Source organism: Ahaetulla prasina, chromosome 13 (assembly GCF_028640845.1).
Source record: "Ahaetulla prasina isolate Xishuangbanna chromosome 13, ASM2864084v1, whole genome shotgun sequence".
In the NCBI taxonomy this organism is placed as follows: Eukaryota; Metazoa; Chordata; class Lepidosauria; order Squamata; family Colubridae; genus Ahaetulla; species Ahaetulla prasina.
This window is the reverse complement of record NC_080551.1, coordinates 24,234,114-24,257,443: the sequence shown is the minus strand read 5'-3', so window position 1 is coordinate 24,257,443 and position 23,330 is coordinate 24,234,114. Positions and strand designations below refer to the sequence as shown.

Here is a 23,330-nt window from a genome sequence, read left to right as displayed (position 1 = left end):
CCAAATTATGTTTATACTTTTACCTGTTATCTTATATATGATTGACAAATAAAATAAATATCTGTCTGAAATGGTATGGGATCTCCTGCCTGAGCAAAGGGTTGGACTAGAACAGGGGTCTCCAACCTTGAAAACTTTAAGACCTGTGGACTTCAACTCCCAGAGTTCCTCAGCCAGCAAAGTCCACAAGTCTTAAAAGAGCCAAGTTTGCAGACCCCTGCCCTACAACAATAAAGTCCATTCCTGGACTCTCTACAATCTATTTCTGGGTTTGATTATCTCAAAGAGCTGACAAAAGGAAGGGTTGTGTAATTTCTGGGACAACCAAGAGATAACCAGGAGACATCTGCTATCCAACAAACACCATTTTATATAACCTTTGCTGAGCAGAAATGGTCTTGTTTGGACAACTTGCTTCCCCAGAGCTATGGTTCTCAACTTCAGCCACTTAGAGATGTCTGGACTTCAACTCCCAGAATCCCCCAGCCAACCCCAAATCCAAAATCAAAGAGACCAACATTCACTTCTTGCCAACTTATGCATAGCTTAAATAGGCTTGGCGAAACCTGAGTCTTTGGATCTTGTTAGCTGTACATTTGGTATCGTGTTGAATTTGCAGCCACTGGATCTGTAAAATGGACCTAATCTTATTTTTGTTTCCCCTGGCTGTAAAGGCACTGAGTGGTGGAAAATAATGAAAAAGCTGGTTGCTGCAGCCATTTCACAATTTGTACACTTGGCGCTGAATTCTACAAACTGAAAGATTTTGAAAGTATTGATAATCTGGCTGGGCTAGCCTGTCTCCTTGTGTTACATGTATTTACATTCCCTTTATCCCAGTCAGAGAAAAGAGACTGAATTTAATTTGAAGCAGAGTTCACCAGAGTACATTCTGAATTGGAACGGCAAACATTATTTTCGTGTCTAAAATCACACAACTAGAAGACAAGATTTTGGGGGAATAAATAGAGTAGGACATAGCAACTATCTCTTCAAAACTGTGGGGTATGTAGGTAGTCTTTGACTTACAACCATTTGTTTAATGAGCATTCAAAGTTACGACGTCACTGAAAAACTGACTTATTTTTCACACTTATGACCATTGTAACCTGAACACAAAATCCAGGCATATGGCAACTGACTCATATTTATGACTGTTGCAATGTCCCGGGGTAATGTGATCCTGACTAGCAAAATTCATGGGGGAAGCCAGATTCATTTAAGAGCCATGTTAGTAATTCAACAACTGTAGTGATTGACTTGACAACTGTGACAAAAAAGTTCGTAAAATTGGATGCGACTCGTGCAACAACCACGTCGCTTCAGAAAGTTGTGTCCTTAAGTCTGGAGATTGCATACTGAAAAATATTTTTTCACCCTCCTGGGGAATTTCGACACTTGGCTGTAAAAACTGGAAGATGTGTGTGTGTGTGTGTGTGTGTGTGTGTGTGTGGTTGAAGCTGGTCTCACAAAGACCAGATCTTGGCTCACAACTGCAGCAGGAATGTGGTTGTGCTGTAAAAATCTCATAAAGGGCCGGTGGGGTGGTGGACTGCAGCTGTTTGTTGATGACCATTTGACATTTACTTAGGTGAGTGTTTGACATTATTCATGTGGTTATTTTACCCTCTGCCTCCCTGTGTGGAGCAGGGTGGAAGAAACAGGATTTCTACATGTCGGAAGAAAACAAAACAGAAAGAGAAAAATGATTCTTCCTGGAACTTGTTCCAGAAAATTTGAGATGAAAAACAGGATGTTCTACATTCGGTGAAGGTTCACTAGGAAATGTAAGTTCTCCCATTCGGCTTGGGCCACATGAAAACCAAAGCCTGAAATCCTTTTTCCCCACTTCATTCCATACAGTCTTCTCCAGTTGGGTGGCTTTTCAAAAGCATCAGGTTGCAGCTGCCATAACAATGGTTAGTGTAGCCCAACCACCTTGGGAGGGGGAGTTGAAGAAGGAGAAGACCACCTAGGACCAAAGTGATCAATCATTTCTCATTCTACTGGTGGTAGATGAAATTATATATAACCATACAGTTGGTCTCTGGTCCATATTTCAGATGCGCAGCTGTGTCAGAAGTCACCTTTTGGATTGATGCCAAGAAAATGGCCCATGCTGATCCAACAGTTATTAGAGTTATCCAGGATATTTCCTGGTGTTTCCAGGAGTTACTCAAAGGCATTATAAACCAACCGGTGTATTCCTTTGTCTGATAGAAATAAGGTAGAATCAGGATTTCTCAACCTTGGCAACTTGAAGCTGGGGGGACTTCAATTCCCAGAATTCCCCAACCAGCCAAGGTTGAGAAACACAGGGATGGAAATAAATACTATGGGTTCAAAGCTGTAACCATGCATTCAAAGATAGATTCCAGATGTTTCCAGTTGTAAAATGTGAAGGTTAGACAAATATCTTTGCTCAGCTTTAAAAGGCATCTTCTCCCCCCCCCCAGAATTTTCCACATACCCACAATTTTTAAAAATAACCTGCTTTATTTATCCTTTACAAAGTTGGCCAAATTGCTCAATCAGCATGAAGAAACATGGGACCAGAGCTGTTTTTCCAAATGTTTGGGCATTTCTTTTAACCAACTCATGGAGATCTGTGCTTCTCATTCCTTTTGGGAGGTGCACCTTGGTGTCTCCTGGTGCTTCTGAAATGTCACTAGCATTCCTTGAGGATTTATGGAAGAGAAAGGATGAAGGGATTGGTCTCACCTTTGTAGGATGAGAGATGGATTCTTAGTGCACTTCCACTTAGAAGAGAAAATTCCACCGAGAGAAAATTCAGTGGGTCCACCTTAGTTACAGCATGATACAATCATTAATCAATCCAGCTCCCTCCTTCATACAGGTGTCAGCTATAACTGGTGGGCAAAGTTTATCCAGATGTTGCTTACATCCTTACTATCAAAGAAATTCTACCTTTTCAAGATGGTAGGAGAACATCTACCCTTGTTTCTCCTCATTATCTTTCTTTGCATTCTTCATCCAGTTAAGGGAGATAACCCACGTTCTGGATTGACACAAAGCTGGGTACCCATCAAAATGTTGGGTTTGCCTAAAATACTCAACCACCCAAATCATACAGTTATGGTTTGAACAAAGGGTTGTGGTCCGCCAGCAGCCTGTGGAGCTAGCAGTGGAGTCGGACAGTGAGGAGGCTGGGGAGTACCATGGGTCAGTCCTGGAGTCAGGGGAAGGCCCAGACGAGGGTTCTGCGTCGGAGGTAGAGATGGAGCCAGAGCCATCTGGGAGCAATGCGTGGACTCCGGAGCCTCCAGAGACGGACAGCAGAGAAGCAGAGGAACAGGAGGAGCCTGTTCCTAGTGCACTCATGTGAAGAGCTGCCAGAAGGCAAGAGCAGCTAAAGCAAAAAGGATGACTTGGGAGTAAGGCTAGGAGATGATTGGCCCCTCCCATAAGGCTTAAAAGAGCAGCAACGACTCTTGGGCTTTTTGTAGGAAAGCAACGTTGTTACATTGGTTTCTAGTTGGCGTCTCTTGTTTCTGAACTTCGTGGGGTTCTTGCAAAGAAAAGCCTTTGGCAGGGTGCCAAAGAAGACAAAGGTTTGTGATAAGGCCAAAGGACTTTTTCTGAAGGACTTTGTTTTGGATTTAATTTGGACTAAGCTGAGAATGAAGTAATTCTCAGCTGTTCTAATGAAATATGTTTGTTTAGGACTGATTGTGTCTGGTAATAACTACTTGGGCCTAGGTCACAACACAAAGCAAACATATCATGTTTGAAGCCATTTGGTCTTCAAGGGTCCACGTTAACTATGTGTGGAATGCAACCTTTGTTTCCCTGATTTTTTTCACCTACCGATTCAAGTCTTATGCTTTATAGCAGGGGTCTCCAACCTTGGTCCCTTTAAGACTTGTGGACTTCAACTCCCAGAATCCCTCAGCCAAAGCTGGCTGAGGAACTCTGGGAGTTGAAGTCCACAAGTCTTAAAGGGACCAAGGTTGGAGACCCCTGCTTTATAGAGAAGTCATCTGCTTCAGGTGTTCAGATGACCTTCATGGATGTTGGCTCCCCTACTTGGGTCTTCTGCATGTGAAATGTCCTCTTTTCACTCAGACTATTTAAAACCACAGGCCTCTCCAAAGCTGGGTAATGTAATTTACTGCTCCTGCTGGAGTCTTATCTGAAAGTTGATAGCGCAGGAAAGATCAGGGAAAAAAGGATATTCTGGATTTCTTTCCTTCTTTTTAGGCTTGGGGGGAAGTCACAATAGAGCTGAGAATCATCCTAGGATAACCAATTTATAAATAAACACAGACATAATATTTGCAAAATTATGAAATTGCATTAAATACATATCTCCTTCAAAATAAAGGCTGGGCTTTTAGTTATCCTTCAGCTGTTGATTCACAGAAAAGCAGAAGAAAGCCTGTTGTATAGGTAGCTGGAATTTTGATAGGAGTCTTTTATTGTAGCTTGAAAATTAGAAGAAAACTAGTCGTTTTTCCTTCCTTCCTTCCTTCCTTCCTTCCTTCCTTCCTTCCTTCCTTCCTTCCTTCCTTCCTTCCTTCCTTCCTTCCTTTCCCTCCCTCCCTCCCTCCTTCCTTCCTTCCTTCCTTTCCCTCCCTCCCTCCCTCCTTCCTTCCTTCTTTCCTCCCTTCCTTCCTTTCCCTCCCTCCCTCCCTCCCTCCTTCCTTCCTTCCTTCATCTTGCTTTTTTTTTTAGATTCTTATTTCTAATTCCAGATTTCAACCATGGCTTTTGCTTAGATTTTCTAGATTTACTAAAGAAATCTATTTCTCTCTCTGAAACCAGCTTTAGAAGCTCTTTAGGCTTTATACTGGAAGAAACAACCTTGGTATTTCTAACTAACTTCTACAGACAACTTTTCAAAAACTTTCCATGTGGGAAATTCCTGCCAGGAGCCGGAGCAAGTGATTCAGGATGACACAAATGTAATCTAGAACTGTGCCATGTTTGGCTTGTTGGAACAAGACACTCAAGTGCGCTTGTTCTCTTATGGGATCAACTGACATTTAATCACTAAACACTGAAAACTTAAGTTCTCAAAAAGAAAGAAAGAAAAAATATCCTGACAGTCTTTTGGGAACTTTTAAGCCATCTGCATGTTTTAACTCTCTTTTAGGAATCACCCTGTTAATTCCTAAGATTTAGGGTGTGGATAAAGAAGACTGAAAATTCTGCGTAAAACCCATTTCACTTCCATGGTCTTCCAAAAACTGGAATTTTCCACAAGGGTAAATGGTGTTTTTAGAGGTGCTTGTTCCCTTTTCTATTTTGCATCTTTTACTTTGCAATGGTTCCACTTTTCCATACGTTCACAATGGTCTTTTCTAGTCAACGAATCTTGCCCCAAACCTCTCCCACCAGCTTCTGGATATCATGGCTGGTTACCTTTTGGGTTCTCAAATTTCATCTGCAGACCCCTGAGGACTCTGTTGCATCCATAAGGACATAAAAATAGATCTTTTAAAAAAGCTTTCGTTCTTCTAAAGACTTTCAGTAGTTTATGATACCCTCCAAAGCAGGAATGGGCAACTATGGTTCCTTTACAACCTGGGACTTCAACTCCCAGAATTCCTAAACCAATCATGGCTGATTCAGGACTTCAACTCCCAGAATTCCTGAACCAATCATGGCTGATTCAGGACTTCAACTCCCAGAATTCCTAAACCAATCATGGCTGATTCAGGACTTCAACTCCCAGAGTTGAAGTCCACAGGTTGCAAAGGGGCCACAGCTGCCCAGCCCTACTCCAAAGGCATCATTCCCACTGAATAAATATCTTTGAAGGCACCAAAGCTTCATACTCTTAAAAAGGTTTTGATCTGTTCTACATATCTGCAGATAGAGGAGAAGGAATGGCAGGATGAGGTGAAAGAAAACTTCAAGAAATGGTGGCATCCTGCAGAGAAACTGATGGGCTGTTTAGTCTTTGGTTCCAGTACTTAAACCCAATATTGGCTGTTTTTCAAAGCTGGGTTAGATGTCCTACAGTACTGGAGCAATTCTGGATCCTGCTGTCTTCCCGGCCCGGGTCCCTTTGAGTTGGATCCTGGTTCTTTGGCCTCCAAGGTATTGATGGTGGTCAGAGGTATGCTTTGACTAGGATCAGTCTTACGGAAGGTTTCTTGGTCCACTACCGTTCCATTCTTGTATTTGGGTGGCGTCCCCTGAACATTGTGCTTGCCAGTTTTGTTCCGTTTGTGGAGATAGAAAAGCAGAGGTAGGATCAAAGCCAGAAGCAGAAGAATGAGACAAATGGGGAGGATGACGCTGAACATGTTGGCTTCAATGAAGCCCAGGAGAGAACTCTTTTCTGTCTGAGATGTTGGTTCTTGGCCTGATCTGGTTGTTGGAAGGACGTGGGACTTGTTGGAATTAGAGGGGGGCATTTTGGATTCATAAGGCACGATTGTAAAAGTCTGGAAGGGGGAGGTCATGCTCTGTGGGGTAGAGCTATGGCTGCTTTCCTGGGGACCAGGCATATTGATCAAGGTGGCCCTATAGGGGGTTGAGGAGTTGAAGGTCTCAGTGGTGTACACCATCCAGGCCAAGGCAGGGGGCACACCTTTTGCAATCAATTCAAATTGAAAGCGATCCTCTTGGAGATTTGGCCCTGAATCTTCTGTCTCCCAGATTTCTAATCCAATTAACCCTTCCTTGAGGTCATCTTGGGTAAAAGTGTCGATGGAGACAGGCCGATCCGTGTTGTCCCTGGAGACTTTCACCAAGTTGCTCCCTTGAGGTGCTTGGAGAATTCTGAATTCAGGGGTGCTGTTTGTCCTGTCGGCAAGATCACGTGCATCAAGGACATTGGTATTAAGCAGCACAGTGGTTCCTCTGGGCCAAAGAATCTCCTGCTGGGTTTTCACTAAGGCCTTGACTGTTACATTCACAATCCCTGAAATATTGATGGCTCCTGAGGTGGCAAGGAATTGAAATTCATCTTTGGAGGAGGAGGCCAAATCTGTGAAAGTAAAGATCACTTCTCCATTGTCCACCTGTTGTTGTGAAAAACGTCTCACGGCCTTTTGATGGACTTCCACCTGCCCATACTCTGGGTCCCTGATGAGTTCATAGAGGGTGTTTTGCTCTCCTTGGTCTAAAGACCCTAGAAGATGTTTGTGAGACAGTGAAGCCATGTTCAAGCCTTGGGGTATTTCCAAGATGGTCTGATTGGTTGCCCATGTGGTTGCTGGAAGAACCATGATTTCCAGAGAAATGGACATTGGCTTGTGGAGTCCATCTGACACAACAAGCTTCAAAGTTCCAGTTGAACTTGTTCTATTGGCAACAAACACCAGGTGCCCTGCATTGATGTCTGCTTGTGTGAACTGGGTTATAACTACGGATGTATTATGGGCCTTAGCAATAAATCCAGTTGAAGATTCAGAACTAATGTTGAATTGGATTTCTTCAGGGAAACTGTCTGGATCTATGACATTCAAATGTTCTTGGGAGATCATGATGGAGGAACCTTGGAGAACTTGTAAGACTTTTCCTTGGGTGACTAGCTTTGGTGGCATCTCATTACTGTCTTTCACTGTGATGTTGAACAACCCAGAAATAACCACTTCCTCTCCGTTTTGTGGGGGCTGAATAGATTTCACCGTGTTGTGCCGGAGCCAAGCATCAAATCTGAAATAATCATCCAGGAATCCAGGACCGTTGTGAGAATATTCCAGTCCACCTGCAGCAAGGTCAGATTGCAGAAAATAGGGGTGTCTGTTATTAACTCGACCATCTGGAAGAGAAAGGGCCCCATACATGGGCAATTTGGTCACCAGAAAGACCACATCATAGGAGGCTCTCGTTGGTTCCAGTTCCTTGGTAAGAAGGTTGGAGGCATCAAGTAATGAGATGTCGATGGCTGCACTTTGAGCTTCTGAGACAGTGAGGCCTGAAAGAGAGAAGCAAAGGAGAAACAACGGGTGGTCATCTTGGTTCAGAACAAGGAGGCAATATAGAAGCTGCTATGGAAGAAAGAGAGAATGGACAAGGGAAGGAGAAATAGAAGAAGGGAAGAGAATGAAGAAAGGCAGGTTAAGGACAGTTCAAGAAAGTAGCATCAGAAGATTCCAGAGGTCTGGCTTCCAAAACTACTTTCGTGAGCTGTACTTAACTTGCCTTTCTTCATACCTGGCCATGAGAAAATTCAACAGGTTGTCTTTGACCTATCTGAAATAGTACAGGTTCTCCTGCTTGAGCAGAGGGCTGGACTAGAAGACCTTAAAGTTCCCTTCCAGCCAGTGGTGGGTTTCAAATTTTTTTACTACCAGTTCTGTGGGTGTGGCCTGGTGGGCATGGCATGGCCTGGTGGGCGTGGCTTGGTGGGCGTGGCAGGGGAAGGATACTGTAAAATCTCTATTTCCTCCCCAATCCAGGGAAGGATACTGCAAAATCCCCATTTCCTCCCGATCAGCTGGGACTCAGGAGGCAGAGAATAGATGGGGGCAGGGCCAGTCAGAATTTTTACTACCGGTTCTCCAAACTACTCAAAATTTCCGCTACCGGTTCTCCAGAACTGGTCAGAACCTGATGAAACCCACCTCTGCTTCCAGCTCTGTCCTATTCTGTCCTACTTTTTGAAGTTTTGACAGCTCTCCCTGGGGGCACATGACTGACCCTGTTCCGACGTTCCAATGGTTGGCCCCCTCCTGAGGTCATGTGACTTGGCAGGCTCCATTATGGTCATAAATCGAGGACTTCTGTAACCCATATTTTTTTTCCAAATAACAACAGAACATTTCTTTCCCTTTCTCCAGGGCTTCTGTTCCTGCCACCTGCTCTCATTTCTCAGGAGAGGCACTGCTAGAAATGGATCGATTCTGTTTTTTTCTGATCCAGGCCTGTTTCACGACCTCCGCTTCCCGGTTTCTACATTTTTAAAGGCATGAATATTTGCATGTGAGCCTTGAACATCTTTCTTCTCCAATGCTCACGATTACACCCACATTATCCTAAACTCTGGATTTTGTATGCATGCCTTTCCCACTTCATTTTTTTGTACCCACCCAGAAGTGGAGATCTCTGTTACAAAACGAACAACAACAAAAAAATTAAGAAGTACACAGTTGGTTGGATAACTGTGCTCTGATTCATGGATCAGCCCAACCATTGCAAAATAACTCCACTCCCTTAAAAACCTTCCAGTCTCCTAGCAGCCACAGATCTGCTTTCTGAGCATGTCTCCATGTCTCTGCTTCCTACCTTTATTTCTCCACAGCTGAGAGGAGCCCTGAGGACAGCTGGCCTCGAACGATATCATCACGCCAAGAACAAATAGGTCTGTGGTCCCCGACGGAGAAGAAATTTGGAAGTGAAAATTATCCTCACGGATCCAAAAAGGTTCTGGCGGCATATCATGTTGGTATGCAATCACCCCAGCATCTACCTGTTTGCAAAAGACAAAGGAAGGACAAAACATTCATTAAGGTGAAAAGAAACGAGAACGTTAGTTTGATTGGAACCGCTTATTCTCTAGCCCTTTGGGTTCTAGACATGTCTACTTATGGCCACACAAAAGGAACCTCCCCCAATTGGTTTTCTCTAGATATGGTGGACATCAACTCCTATAAAACCAAGTCAGCACGAAAGGGGGTCTTTCTGGCTGAGGGGCTGATGGGAGATGTTGACGTTCATGAGAACATCTTGTTGGAGAAAGTTGATATGTAGGTTGCCCACTTCCCTCCATCCAAACTCTCTTCTCCTGTATCCTTTCTCATTCTGTTTTCCTCATGGAAATGCTGGTGGTGTTTCACAGCCACTAGTTAAGCTCTTTCATGTCCTGATGGTATCATTTTTCCATAGGGAGAGAGGACATCAGAGCCCTGTTATGATGTTTGTCTTGTACAACTTAATTTTGGTGCACTCAGGTTACAGTAAACTGACTTTGCCCCCCTGAAAAAAATGTATGGGTTTTGTGTTCCTTTTCTTCTCCTATTTTTTGGTCCTTGTTAAAAAAAAACACTTCTCAGGAAGAATATTGTAGGACCTAGTTTGCACGTGGTTAAAAGGAAACAGTTTCATTCCACATCCGATTCCGGTCATCACTCAAACCAGGAAGAGATGAAAATGGTGCCTCCCACCCAAAAGATTATCACTTTTAGCTCTCCCCCTAGAGTTGATGATCAATTAGGATCATTATTAAGATCTTTTATTGGTGGCCTGCATCACACACAAAAAAAGTCCCAAATATTTTAACCTCAGCTTGGGTGAAATTTCTCAGCTCATCTCCGTTGTTCCTCTGGCTATTCAACAGCTTGCCAAACTGTGGAGGTTGTCGTATGATGTAAAGTAAAGACTTTTCAGCTTCTCCTTGATTGGTCACTGCTTTCAGGTTCTGACTTCTGATTGGCTCAGAAGAACCTTGAAAAGTAAAAGATAGGGAGAACCGCCCCTTAGGATGCCTTGCAACGAAAAGGTTGCTCATTTATGAAACCATTGGAAACGATTTCTCCGAGTTCTAAATGCTTGATGTGTTCCACATACACATCATGTTCATCTCATAGTGCTTACATGCATTGACAACACGTGAAAGCCAGAGGTGGCTGCACAAAGCAACATGCACGCATGCGGCGAACCAATGGTACTGTAAGAATATTGGAAACCCGCCGCTGGTGAAGGCACAAGTGACTTAAATGCGTAGGAGAGGAAGTTTAGTTTAATGGTAGAGCTGGGGACATAAATGGAGGGGACATCAGGAGACAGGTGCTCCAGGAAAGATTTCACAGCCAGGCTGATGACCTCATCAGTCAGAAGCTGGACCAGACTAGCCTTTCACAAAGTATAACGTTGTCTCTGAAACAGAAGACGTCGGTATATATCTCTTACCTGGGCACACCATCAGATCTTGCTTATTTTCCAAAGTGATGACAAGTTTCTTTTGGGCTTTCACAGCAAAAAAGTGTCCAGGAGACATGTTCTCACCATCAGATAGATCAAAGGAAAACCCGCCCTCCAGAGGTCCTGGAGATGAACAACCAAAAAGAAGCTTAAAATACAAGGACACATGGTGTGATCCAGAGGTGGGTTTCAGCAGGTTCTGACCAGTTCTGGAGAACCGGTAGTGGAAATTTTGAGTAGTTCGGAGAACCGGTAGTAAAAATTCTGACTGGCCCTGCCCCCATCTATTCTCTGCCTCCCGAGTCCCAGCTGATTGGGAGGAAATGGGGATTTTGCAGTATATTTCCCCCAGGAGTGGGGTGGGAATGGAGATTTTACCGTATCCTTCCCCTGCCATGCCCACCAAGCCACACCCACAAAACTGGTAGTAAAATTTTTTGAAACCCACCAGTGGTGGTTATTCATACTCTAACTTCTTGACCTCTGCTACTCTTGGATATTGGATACTGCCAGTGGTGGGTTTCAAATTTTTTTTACTACCGGTTCTGTGGGTGTGGCATGGTGGGCATGGCATGACTTGGTGGGCGTGGCAGGGGAAGGATACTATAAAATCCCCATTCCCTCCCCACTCCAGGGGAAGGTTACTGCAAAATCCCCATTTCCTCCCAATCAGCTGGGACTCGGGAGGCAGAGAATAGATGGGGGTGAGGCCAGTCAGAACTTTTACTACCGGTTCTCTGAATTACTCAAAATTTCCGCTACCGGTTCTCTAGAACTGGTCAGAACCTGCTGAAACCCACCTCTGGATGCTGCAGTTGGGACCTGTAAAAAAATGTTGATGTGAATTTTTTTTTTACTTCTGGTAAGGCTAATTCTGCTTGTGCCTTTCTGTTGGGATACTCTGATGTGTGGCTTAGCTTCTTTTTTTTTTCATTCAATGTTCACCAACCACTTTTATTGTGGCTATCTGTTCACTAAAACATTCTGTTGTTTAATCTGCGCTTGTATTGTTGATGTTTAAGTGATTGCTCTGCCTTGCAAAAGTTCGGATTTCATATCTTGTCTTGACCACATGGAAAGTGGCAATCCTTGCTTGAAGTTACTGTGGAAGTAAGCATAATGCATGGTCTGGATTGCAAGCTTGCCTTGAACAGATTCATTTATGTGGCGGCCTTGGGCTGGGCTGCAAATTAAGGATTTAAAAGTATGTCTCAGCAGGGGGAAAGACCTGGCTAATCTTGTGTAGGCTTGGAGACTAAGCAGGGTTGACCTTGGGTAAGACTGAGATGGGAGATGAACCCATCTAAGGCTAGATTGGAAATTGGAAGACCTTCTAGGAGAAGGCCATGAGAATCCAACAACATGCTATTTGATGTTACTAGGAACTCAACTGAATTCAGAAATGATTTGATGTCGTAGGGACTCTGCTTTTAGATATCTTTCATGAATTGAAATCATAGGGAGTTGAGAAATATTTTTTTTTTATCTCATGTCTTGGTCTGGAGAAAGGTCTCAAGTACAATCTTGGCATTTGGGGGGAAGACTGGGGAGACCCATATCTGAAACTTTGAAGAGCTGACAAAGCTGAACTACTTAATCCAACCATCTGACTTGGCAGAGTTTTGTCTACTTTGTCATCTCTGCGCCCAAACCTCCTGCTTTCCTCCATTCTCGTACAAACCTTCATGGATGAACTGAACAAGATGGCTGCTTATCTGGGCCTGGGTGAACCGCTGGATTGGACTGTCAGGTGATGATTTCAAGACCACCTTCCCATTGACTGGGGTCCTGATGGAATAGATGACTTCTTCTAGAGGGGTGTCTTCATCTTCACTTTGGAGCATCTCCGGGGTAATCTCAGCAGCACCGCCTTCTTCAATCTGGCAGGAAAGATGGAGAAACACAGTCACCAACACAACTTTGAGTCTGACTACGATACGGACGAGATTAAAAATGCTTCAGCTGAGGAGAACTCAGAGATCTCCAACTCTGACCCTGAAAACCCATTTAGCGTTTGTTTGTTTCAATTTGTTTTGGTCGCTGGCATTAAGCAAGAATTGCAGCAGGAATAAATCCCAAGTTGCTACAAGTTCTTGAAAGCAAAACAATTCTTAAAAAAAAAGAAAAAGAAAGAATGAATCCCAGAAAAATTCTGGCCCCTGAATGATCCTGTTGAGCATCTGTTCAACAATGAGATCATACAGAATGAGGACATCGCCTTTGGTCATTTTGGATTTAGTCTTTCTTAATAACATCTTCCCCCTCAATTTTGTTCTCCACAACAAGTCTCTCTCTCAAAATAAAACTAAACAGCAATAACAAAAACAAAAACAAAAAAAACCCTCCATGTGGAAATTGTCCTCCTTCCTCTGGCATAAGGTCCAGCTCCATCTTTTGTGCTGACCCAATGGACATGTTCTTCAGGAGATGGCCTTTGACCCCACTTATCCTGGTCTGCTGGAGAAGGAGAAGCAGAACTCCCATCTTTCCTGGCAATGGTTCTCTGGAATTTTGCAGCTCGGATTTGGTATTTTTAAAATTCCTTAGGGGATTAATTTTGGAATCCGTTTAGAGCAGAACTGACTGAAGGGACTTGGCGGTCATAAATATCTAGGGACTCTGCTGGCCAGCCTTTGCTCGCCATCATTATTCTTTGTTTGGATTAACACAAAGCTCCTTGCTAAATCATCACAACACTAGGCAGTCAGTTCTTTTATTAATCCCAGAAGGAAGGATGAGAACTAGAGGATTAACACTGGAAGGGGAGAAATGACTAACGGTTGCACTAGCTGCAAAATATGAATTCCGCTTCATGAGAGACCTTGGATGGTCCTCAGTCAGAGATAATCTAGAGCAAGGTTTTCCAACTTTTAGGGATCGGACCTCTTAATAAATAATAATTCCCAGAATCCCTGATCAAGAAGCAAAGCTCCAGTGATCCAAAACTGCCTGCCTTTGAGTGAATGTTTTCCTTTTTCCTCTTGGCCATAACTTCTCTTGCAAGTTGGAAATTGTTGCAAAGATTTCTACTGCCATCTTGCGACCAACTTCTTACACTGCCAGGCAAAAGATGGCAAAAAATAGAATAGAATAGAATAGAATAGAATAGAATAGAATTTATTGGCCAAGTGTGATTGGACACCCAAGGAATTTGTCTTGGTGCATATGCTCTCAGTGTACATAAAAGAAAAGATACGTTCATCAAGGTACAACATTTACAACACAATTGATGGTCAATAAAAGAATGAAATGGTTTTGGGGCACTCCCTTCCAGGGGATGTTGATTCACTTAACAACTGCTTTGGTTAACGGTGGATTTTCTGGTCCCAACCGTGATTGTACATTGAGGACTACCTATAAGGAGGACCTTACAAGACTGAAAGAAATTCAGTCTCGGCAAAATAATACCTGTTCGTTCACAAAGAGCTGGAGGTAACTCAACAAGTGAAAGCAGTCACAATAAATATATATTTTAGGGTACTCCCATTGGTTCAGCCAAGAGTTGTAGGTTTCTCCATGACCATCTGAAGCTTCTACTTAATAGCTATAATTAGAATAAGATTTCTGGGGAAAATCCATTGGGGTAACCTCAAAATTCCATCTGCCACTCTTGAAGAAAATACCTGCAGTTCTGTGTTGATCATTAGCACCGGTGCCTCATCATTGACTGGAGAGATGCTAATGGAGATGGTCTTGGGTTGACTCTGTTGATTAACTTCAGAAACATTGGCAATGATTGTGAATCTGTCAGTCAAGGACTCACTTCCATCATGCACATACTTGATGAGCTGATTCTCTACCTAAATGCAAAGAGGACATTATGATAAGGGTTAGGGCTAGGATTCTACCTGTTTCACATTTATTTCAAAAGCACTGTGGAGCAATTAAATTTCAATTAAACTGGGGTGGTTTAATTCTGAAAGTTGGGTCAACCAAGATGTTTGGGCAAACAAATACTCCTTCATGCTTAAATGTTATAGGATACACAGATGTAGAAAGTTCAGTCAGTGCCATGAAGGACTGGGAAAACTAGAAACTCAGAGATGTGGCCTGTTAGATGGACAATATTGGGTGTGTACTTTTTGAGCCAATGGACAAATGTTTAATTTGGTAGTTCAGTTTGCATAACCTGCTTAACAGATTGTGTTGAGTCAAGAGGAAAACGGGATCAGTTGAACCAGCCAGTTAATCCTAAAGAGATTAGACATGATCCCAAATAGTCTAGAGAGAGGATATCACAAAGTGAGCCAACATAAGACAACTTTTTATATATCAAGATTCCATATAATGGATGACTATCAGCTCTGCATTTCATGTTTCCTCTATAGGTGTCCATATGGTTGGATAAAAACCAACAGTTGTGTTTTAAATTAAAAGAAAAATGCCCTTTTATTTTCTTTTGCATACAAATATAGAGGTAGTTTTCTTTTATTTATTTATTTATTATTTATTTATTAATTCAATTTCTATACCGCCGTTCTCCCGAAGGACTCAGGGCGGTTTACAGCCAGATAAAAAGCAGAGGTACAAAAATCAAGAAATGTTTAAAAATCTATATTCAATTAAAGGCTGAAGTAAATAAAAAGTAGTAAAACCATAATAAAAACCCAGCTTTAAAATACGTTAGGCCAGCCCTGCACGATAAAACAAGAAAGTTTTCAGTTCGCGTCGAAAGGTCCGGAGGTCGGGGAGTTGACGTATCCCTGGAGGAAGCTCATTCCAGAGGGCAGGTGCTCCCACAGAAAAGGCCCTCCCCCTGGGCGTCACCAGTCGGCATTGTTTGACTGACGGTACCCTGAGGAGGCCCTCCCTATGGGAGCGCACAGGTCATTGGGAGGCTATTGGTGGCAGCAGGCGGTCCCATAGATAACCCGCTCCTATGCCATGGAGCGCTTTAAAGATGGTAACCAACACCTTGAATTGCACCCGGAAGAACATTTTGCATACACATATAGAATTGCAGACCTGCAGATTGGAGAACTATGGGCACTCCTTGATTTATGACCACCATGGAGCCTGCTCATTATAGACATAAATCATGATGGTCATAAAGACCAAACTAATTCAAATGTGATAATAAATTCTGCAGTATTTCTAAGACAGCAGAGATATTTCGAGAGGCCTGGAATGAATGAACACATACATTTATTCATTTCAAATAATAAAAAAAAAAACTTGAAGAGATTGTGTGGCTTCCTACCTCATACCAGGAGAAAACATTTAAGCTGCCTGCTTCAGGTCTTTCCATATTCCGGAAGATGCCATGCTCTGGTATCTCAACAACCGCAAATTCTACGTCGAAAGATGAGGAGTAAGTGCTGGGAATATTCAGAATGTCCATGGAAAGCACTTGGCTGTGGCCTTCAGTCACTGTGAAATTGTGAACCTCCAGAGGAACTGAAATTGGAAGAATCTCCAGGTCTACTACTACCCCGTTCAGAGCATCTACGCCATCAGCGGTAACATCAACCATGAACTGATCCCTCTGAATCTCGGGGCTGGAATGGAGAAAGAGAACTTTGCCTTCATCTACATCTTCCTGGGTGAAGGTCTGGATGGGATCCAGGCTTGGAGGTTCATCCGAAGCATGGTTTTGAGACAAAGCCACCAGAAACCCTGAGTTGGGAGAGTTGATGATTGTATAGATGATGTTTTGGGGTTCAATTTCATCATGCTCAACCTGCAGATTGGACGAGGAAGGAAATGTTTGAGATTTCTTTGGTTCACACCGATCACATTTGATGGTGGTTTACTATCTTGATAATAAAGGTGATTCTTGAATGGAACCAGCTGCTCTCATGATAATCTTAATAGTAAACGTTTGAATCTCTTAATGTAATAAAACTCTGATGAGCTTAGGTAGCCTAGAAGAACTTCTAGCACTGCTACGGCTCCACATATTACAAGATTGCTATCTAAATTCCCTTAAACAATAAGTCTTAAAGACCCCCTTAATTCATAAATCCACAGATTTATTCCTCTTGCTTTCTTGTTTGTTTGGAGATTTTTTTTAATCTCAAAGGTGCTTTTTCAGAAGGCAGTTGGATTATGTTTTTTCCTTGAGAAAGAAGACATTTCACTTCTCATCCAAGAAGCCTCATCAGTTCTGACTAAACGGATGGAAAGATGGAATTAGAAGTGATGAAGCTTCTCGGATAGAAGCGAAACATCTTCTTCCTCAAGGAAAAAAAAACAAAGTCCAGTTGCCTTTTGAAAAAGCACCTTTGAGATAACCTAGATCAGGGGTCTGCAAACTTGGCTCTTTTAAGCTTTGCTGGCTGAAGAACTCTGGGAGTTGAAGTCCACAAGTCTTAAAAGAGCGAAGTTTGCAGATCCCTGACCTAGATGACTAAGAATCTTCATAGAGACTTTTTTTTTAGCCTTGAGGGAAGGAAAAGTAAATATAGAAACAACATCAAAAAATAGGACAAGTAGAGCTTACCAGCAAGTAGTCATTTTTAATCGCCATCGCTTCTCCTTGGAGGACATGTATCTTCTCGTTGTGGACAAGATTTAGTGGGTCAAGATGGGAATCTGCTAATATGGTAACCTTCAGTGTCTCTTCCACAGACACCTGATTTGCTTCAACAGAAAAATGAATAGCATCCTGGGACTTTCTGCTCCCGTTGTGATGGTAAATAATATCTCCTGCCAGAAGGTCCTTTTTGGTAAAAGACGAGACTTCCTGGCCATCTCGTAGCAACATTCCTGACATGGGTGGGGCCAAGATACGGAAGAGAATGTCCTGGTCGTTCCTGATGTCTATGTTGGTTTCCAACCTGAGGACAGAGGTGTCAATGGCTTCTTGGCCACCTTGGTGAATGACTAAGCCAGTATGGTTGATCTTGAGGTAAGGGTCTGAAGCTTGCACTTCCAGAAGTGTTGTGATCTGGTGAAGACCATCAGAAACCTGGAACTGAATCCAGCCTCGGTCAGCTCCTGAGTGGACAAAGAGGATTTTTTTCTTCCTCAAGTCATCTTGGGTGAAGCGATAGAGCTGGCTATTTCTATCATCTGCGGCAATGATGCTACCGAAAAGAATATCTTTTCTTACCAACACTAGCTGGACATCTGAAAAACCTGAATCTTCATCGATAAAGGCTATGTCTTCTGTAGTCATCAGGCGTTGCCCTTTACGCACCACGTTGAAGACCTTGTTGACCACCTGAACTGGGGTGTGGTCGTTGACGGGCTGAATGGAGACCCTGAAGACACCTCTCACCTCCTCAGTCTCTGAGTCAAAGCTTCCTTCCTCCTGCTTGATGGCTACAAATGGGATGTCGTCTTCTAGAGTCTCAGAATCATCATGCTGGTAGACAAGGCGACCTTGTAGGATGTCTTCATTTGTGAATGTTGTTATCATCTCTTTCCTGGTTGATCCAGGCTCAGAGGTCCTCCAGATAAGTTTCCCATGTGTAGGACCATCTATCACCTCATACATGTAGTTCATGCTGTTGGCACTCTTGACAAACAAATAGTCCTTGGTAATGATGGCCTGTCCTCCTTCTAAAACGGACAAAAGGACATTGGTTAAGACAGGAGTATCTGGATCCCCCCCTATTTCTAATTTGTAAAAATATACAGGGGAATAATAGGGTTTAGCCATGACCCGGAACTGGAAAAGGTCTTCTGTTTCCTTGGAGTCTCTAACAGTTGCAATGTAACTCAGTTGTCCTCTCTGTAAATCCTCCTGGGTAAAACTCAAGCCCTCAGCCAGCCTGGTGCCTCGAAGTTCAAGATTTCCCTTTTTGGGTGGCTGAAGGATCACATAGTGGAAAGTCACTTGCTCAGAACCTGGTTCATCCAAAGCTGCCTCCAGTTCAGCAGATGTGATGTTTTTCTCTTTCTCATGTTTCATCTGGAGGGGGACCATAGTTTTCATCCTGATGGCAGCCTTTTGAATTCTGATGGGGAAGGTGTTGTTTTTCAGGATCTTCTGGCCTACCTGGATGGTGAACTGAAGCTTCTCAATCATGTCTTCTGCTCGATGTTCATCATCTGTGCTAGCGTACCGGATGCGTCCTTGATCAATATCCTGCTGGTAAAAAGATTCTGTTTTCTTCCACTCTCCACTCATCCCTCCTTGCTTCTGGATCTCACCATACTGAAGAGGAGAGACCAAGTGATACAACACAGGTACTTTTTGCTGGACGGCATTAAGAACCACAGAAAGGTTGGCTTTGGTTATTGAAATGCTGTCCCCTTGTAGGACAAAGAGTCCTGTGTTATTGTGGATCTGGATATCTGGCTCCACTGCATCTATCCTCAAGGTGGCCACCGGGCTCATCACCATGCCATCGTTCACTTGGATGGTAAGGGTGGATACAGGCCCATCTTGATGGACATAGACCACCTGGCCTGCTTCCAGATCTCTGCAGGAAAACTCTTCAATTGGGACTCCAGGATGGAAGTCGTACTCCAGATATCCTTCTTCCATTCTCTTCCCACCAACCACTTGGAATCGCAAGCTGTCACAGGGGGTATCGTCATCATGGGCTTGAAAGATGGCTGGGTTGAGATGTTTGCGTGTGTGTTCCAGGATGACCATGGAATCTCCATGTGGGAAAACCACTTCAGGAGCATCATTGGCTGGGTTGATCTTAATGGGGAGCAAATATATTTGGCCTTGCCACAAGCACTCTGGAATATCTTCTCTGGCAGTCACAGTGACCTCCAAGAGCAGCTGATCCATGGGGCCCTCAGAACCATCATGAACATACTTGACCTTCCGATTCACAATGTCCAAGAGAGTGAACTTGCCTCTGCTCCTGACTTTGGAGAGGTTTAATTCCAGCTGCCCATGTCTTGGGTCCGTAGTGACACTGAAGAGGACTTGAGATTGCCTGATGTTTGCACGGTTGAGGTCAATGGTCGGCTGAGTGTGCCACCACTCCAAAAAAGCCGTGCCTCCTTCAGCAACTACCAGGGGACTGACGTGCAAGAGTTTGGTGAAGTTAGTGAAGACTGGGGGCAAGCTAGGATCTGGGCGACAGGGCTCCATAACAGGGCCCTGCCAACTGTCAAGAGGGGAGCTTGTGGTGGCTTCATCCTGTTCATAAACACTATCATAATCCAAGTACTGATCTGACTTTCCACAGCCAGCGCTTACGTCTTTCGTCACAAGAGCATCTCTCAGGCTCATCCTTTCCTCATTAATCCTCAAGTCCTCTATGCAACCCACAAAGGAGTTATTGAAGAAGCTCTTTGCAGATGTAAAGCCCAGTCCACGGTCTTTCATTCTGCCGGCAGCCTTCTCATTCAGACCGCCGAGAAAAAGAGGTCCTTGAAGGTCAAAGTGGCTATGGATCTCCTTGCTAGAAGTCTGTGAGACATAATAGTCAACCAGGATCTCAAATTTTCGATTGTCCATGTAGACCTTGACATAGTGATCCTGCTCGTTGCTGAGGTAGATGTTGTTGTGAAGCAGTACCAGGCCATTCCCTTTCTCCACCACACCTCTTAAGTGTCCGTCAAAGATTTCCAGGTAGAAGAAATCCTTTTCCAGCCCCGATTGGTAAAACAGAGGGGCCTGTTTGACACCTGTGGTGATCACAAACTCTATGGTTCCTTCGTTCCTTGCATTCCAACCAGGAAACGTGATGTAAGAGTTTGATCCTAGGAAGCCCAAAGGAACCTCGGGGCCAGCAGAGAATTCTTCACTGCATCCCTCATGGATGCCACGAGTTGCTTTGACACCAGTGGCAGTTGCCAGCGCAGTGAGGACATCACGATCATTAAATGTCAGAGTATGGAGACAGCCCCGGAATGACAAACTCACTCCAGTGAGGTACGGCAATTCCAGGTTTCCTGTACCTGCCACATAGAGCCCATAATCAATGTCCAATTCTCGAAGAGGCTCTGGAATTTCTGTGGAAGCATTAAAGAGCCCATCCACAATCAAGATCATCTTGCCATCCGTCACCAGAAGATCAACATCATGAGTCACAAGGTTGTTGAGTTGTAGTTCTGCTGGGGACCTGACAGACAGTTCTCCTGAGCCCAGGTCCATTGTGGCCTGCAGGAAGAGAAGACAAAAGGCATCAGAAACGCATTGTACTGGCAGGTTCCATCTTGTGAAGGATGGGGAGAACTTTGCTTTCGCTAGCTGCCTGGATGGGTGAAGTGAAGATGACGTCACTTTTGCAGATGGTACAAACCAGCTGGTGAAATGTAAAATTTGTTACTACCGGTTCTGTGGGCGTGGCTTGGTGGTGGTGGTGGTAATGTGAATGGGTGGGTGTGGCCAATTTTTTTTTTAACTTTTAAAGGCATTTTTTCTACAACCTCTTCGGCCGAAGATGTAAAAATGCTTTTAAAAGGCTCTGATGATCAGGCAACTCATCTGGGATCATCAGAGCCTTTTAAAAGCATTTTTAAAAGCTGAAGAGATTGTAAAAAAATGCTCTTAAAAGGCTCTGACGATTCCAGCTGAGTCGTGCGATCATCAGAGGCTTTTTTTTTTTTACTTGTAAAAGCATTTTTTCAGCCGAAGAAAAAATGCTTTTAAAAGTAAAAAACAAACAAAAAAAACTCTGATGATTGCATGGCTCAGCTGGGCATAGTGTGGGGGTGGGGGTGGGGGACACACAGGGATTTTTGCTACTGGTTCTCCGAACCACCCACCGCCATCGCTATTGGATTGGGTGATCCGGACTGAACCGGGAGCATTTCACCCCGGCACAAACCAAGAAGAAATAGTCTTTTTTCAAACTCCTTTCTGCATTCTATGTATACCATTCCTTTCCAAACAAATAAACAAACAAATAAACAAGGAAAAACAATGTTCTGCTTCTGGCATTCAAAATTTAGACATATCCACCCCACCCCACCCTCAGAAATAAAGCTCTCTTGTTCCTCCAGCTTAATGCTTAATTAATCACAAGCTTTTCTGCAGTCTATAATTGCAAGCTTGTTCCCAAAGACTTCTGTTCCTTCCCTTCCCCTTCTTCTTCTTTTTTTTTAGCTCCAAGCAATGGGAAATAGCAGTAGAGTAGATATAGGTATAGGGTCTCCTGCCTTGAGCAGGGGATTGGACTAGAAGACCTCCAAGGTCCCTTCCAACTCTGTTATTCGGCTGTCCTTCCTTCCTTCCTTCCTTCCTTCCTTCCTTCCTTCCTTCCTTCCTTCCTTCCTTCCTTCCTTCCTTCCTTCCTTCCTTCTCTATCTCTGAAGGCTTTTAAGAAGAGATTGGACAGCCATTTGTCTGGAATGGTATAAGATCTCCTGCCTTGAGCAGGGGATTGGATTAGAAGACCTCCAAGGTCCCTCCCAACCTATTATTCTGTGTTCTAAACATTCCTTTCACCTCCTCCCTCCCCAAGCCAGGGAAATATTTTGCTGACCTGCAGGGCTCCAGCACGGAGCTCTAGAAGAAGATAGTCCTTTTGCCCAGCAGCCAAGAAGAGAAGGGCACTGTGATAGCCGGTGAGGAACTGCACGTGAAGATGGATGGTGCTGTAGGTGTGGACCAAGGGGATCTCCACATGGTCATCTCCAAAAAAAGACACTGAAAAAGAAGCAACGTTGAGAGAGATGTTCCTCACCCCCAACAATTCCTTGCAAAAAAAACCCCAACAACAACAGATGGATTTGACAATTAATTTTTTGGGTAAGTCCAGTGAGGCACTTGAGAATATTTCTTGCAAATGCAACGGGAGAACTGATTTTGCAAAGCGGCTGGCTGGAGGAAAATCAAGACCTCCGAGAGGTAAACCTTGCAGTACCAGTCGCAGACATTAGATGGGGAGATCATACCATCTATGAAGACCAGTTTCTTGAACACTCAGCCATCTCAGCTCCAAGTATAGCTGAGGTTAGCTACTGATGAAACCTATTTATTAGTTGATTGGATTTACAGTTTACAAAACCCAGCTCTTGCTTAATCTGTGACAGAGCTCAGTTTTCAAGACCCGAAAAGAAGGAATAAGATGCAACATCACCCAAGGAAGACATTACAAGTTGAGTAACACTAACCAGAGAATCCCCACACATCATGCATTTGGGCGGAAGTGAGGAAATGCCTTTGTCTGTGAGGGCCATATTACTTGAATTAAAAACTGGGAGATAGACCAAAAAATCTATCAAATGGGAAAGCTACATGCTCAAAAAAGTGATGGCTTTCTTCAGAAGAACTGATTATCTATCTATCTATCTATCTATCTATCTATCTATCTATCATCTATCTATCTATCTATCTATCTATCTATCTATCTATCTATCTATCTATCTTATAGTGCTACAGAGCACTGCACACCAGAACAACTAGACACAAGGACATCCCCGAATGCCATCATTCTGCTTAACAACTAATTCCCACAACACTGTCAAATAATTTACTAAGGTTCTATTACTATTATTTTTCTCTTCCGTACTAGTATCTATCTCTTCCCACTTATGAGTATAACCATGTTGCTTGTGTCTTTCAACTTGATGAATGTATTTTATTCTGCTTATGTACACTGAGAGCTTATGCACCAAAGATGAATTCATTG

At 43.5% G+C, this 23,330-nt stretch overlaps 1 protein-coding gene and 1 long non-coding RNA gene across 2 annotated transcripts in view; one reads left to right on the top strand and one right to left on the bottom strand.

The window, feature by feature from the left end:
* Positions 1–1,390: 1,390 nt before the first annotated feature.
* On the top strand, positions 1,391–9,146 carry LOC131184934 (uncharacterized). Its single transcript, XR_009152058.1, has 3 exons — positions 1,391–1,591; positions 7,598–7,694; positions 8,760–9,146. It is a non-coding gene; the product is annotated as an uncharacterized LOC131184934 (long non-coding RNA).
* Positions 4,649–23,330, bottom strand: part of CSPG4 (chondroitin sulfate proteoglycan 4) — a 53,905-nt gene continuing 35,223 nt past the window's right edge. The window contains exons 2-10 of the mRNA XM_058156845.1: positions 22,182–22,345; positions 17,282–20,854; positions 16,040–16,519; positions 14,463–14,639; positions 12,521–12,719; positions 10,828–10,962; positions 10,199–10,362; positions 9,205–9,388; positions 4,649–7,894 (exon numbers count right to left, since the gene is read on the bottom strand). Of these exons, the coding sequence (XP_058012828.1) occupies positions 5,940–7,894; positions 9,205–9,388; positions 10,199–10,362; positions 10,828–10,962; positions 12,521–12,719; positions 14,463–14,639; positions 16,040–16,519; positions 17,282–20,854; positions 22,182–22,345 (7,031 nt within the window). The 3' untranslated portion in view covers positions 4,649–5,939. The remainder of the gene's footprint in view (positions 7,895–9,204; positions 9,389–10,198; positions 10,363–10,827; positions 10,963–12,520; positions 12,720–14,462; positions 14,640–16,039; positions 16,520–17,281; positions 20,855–22,181; positions 22,346–23,330) is intronic.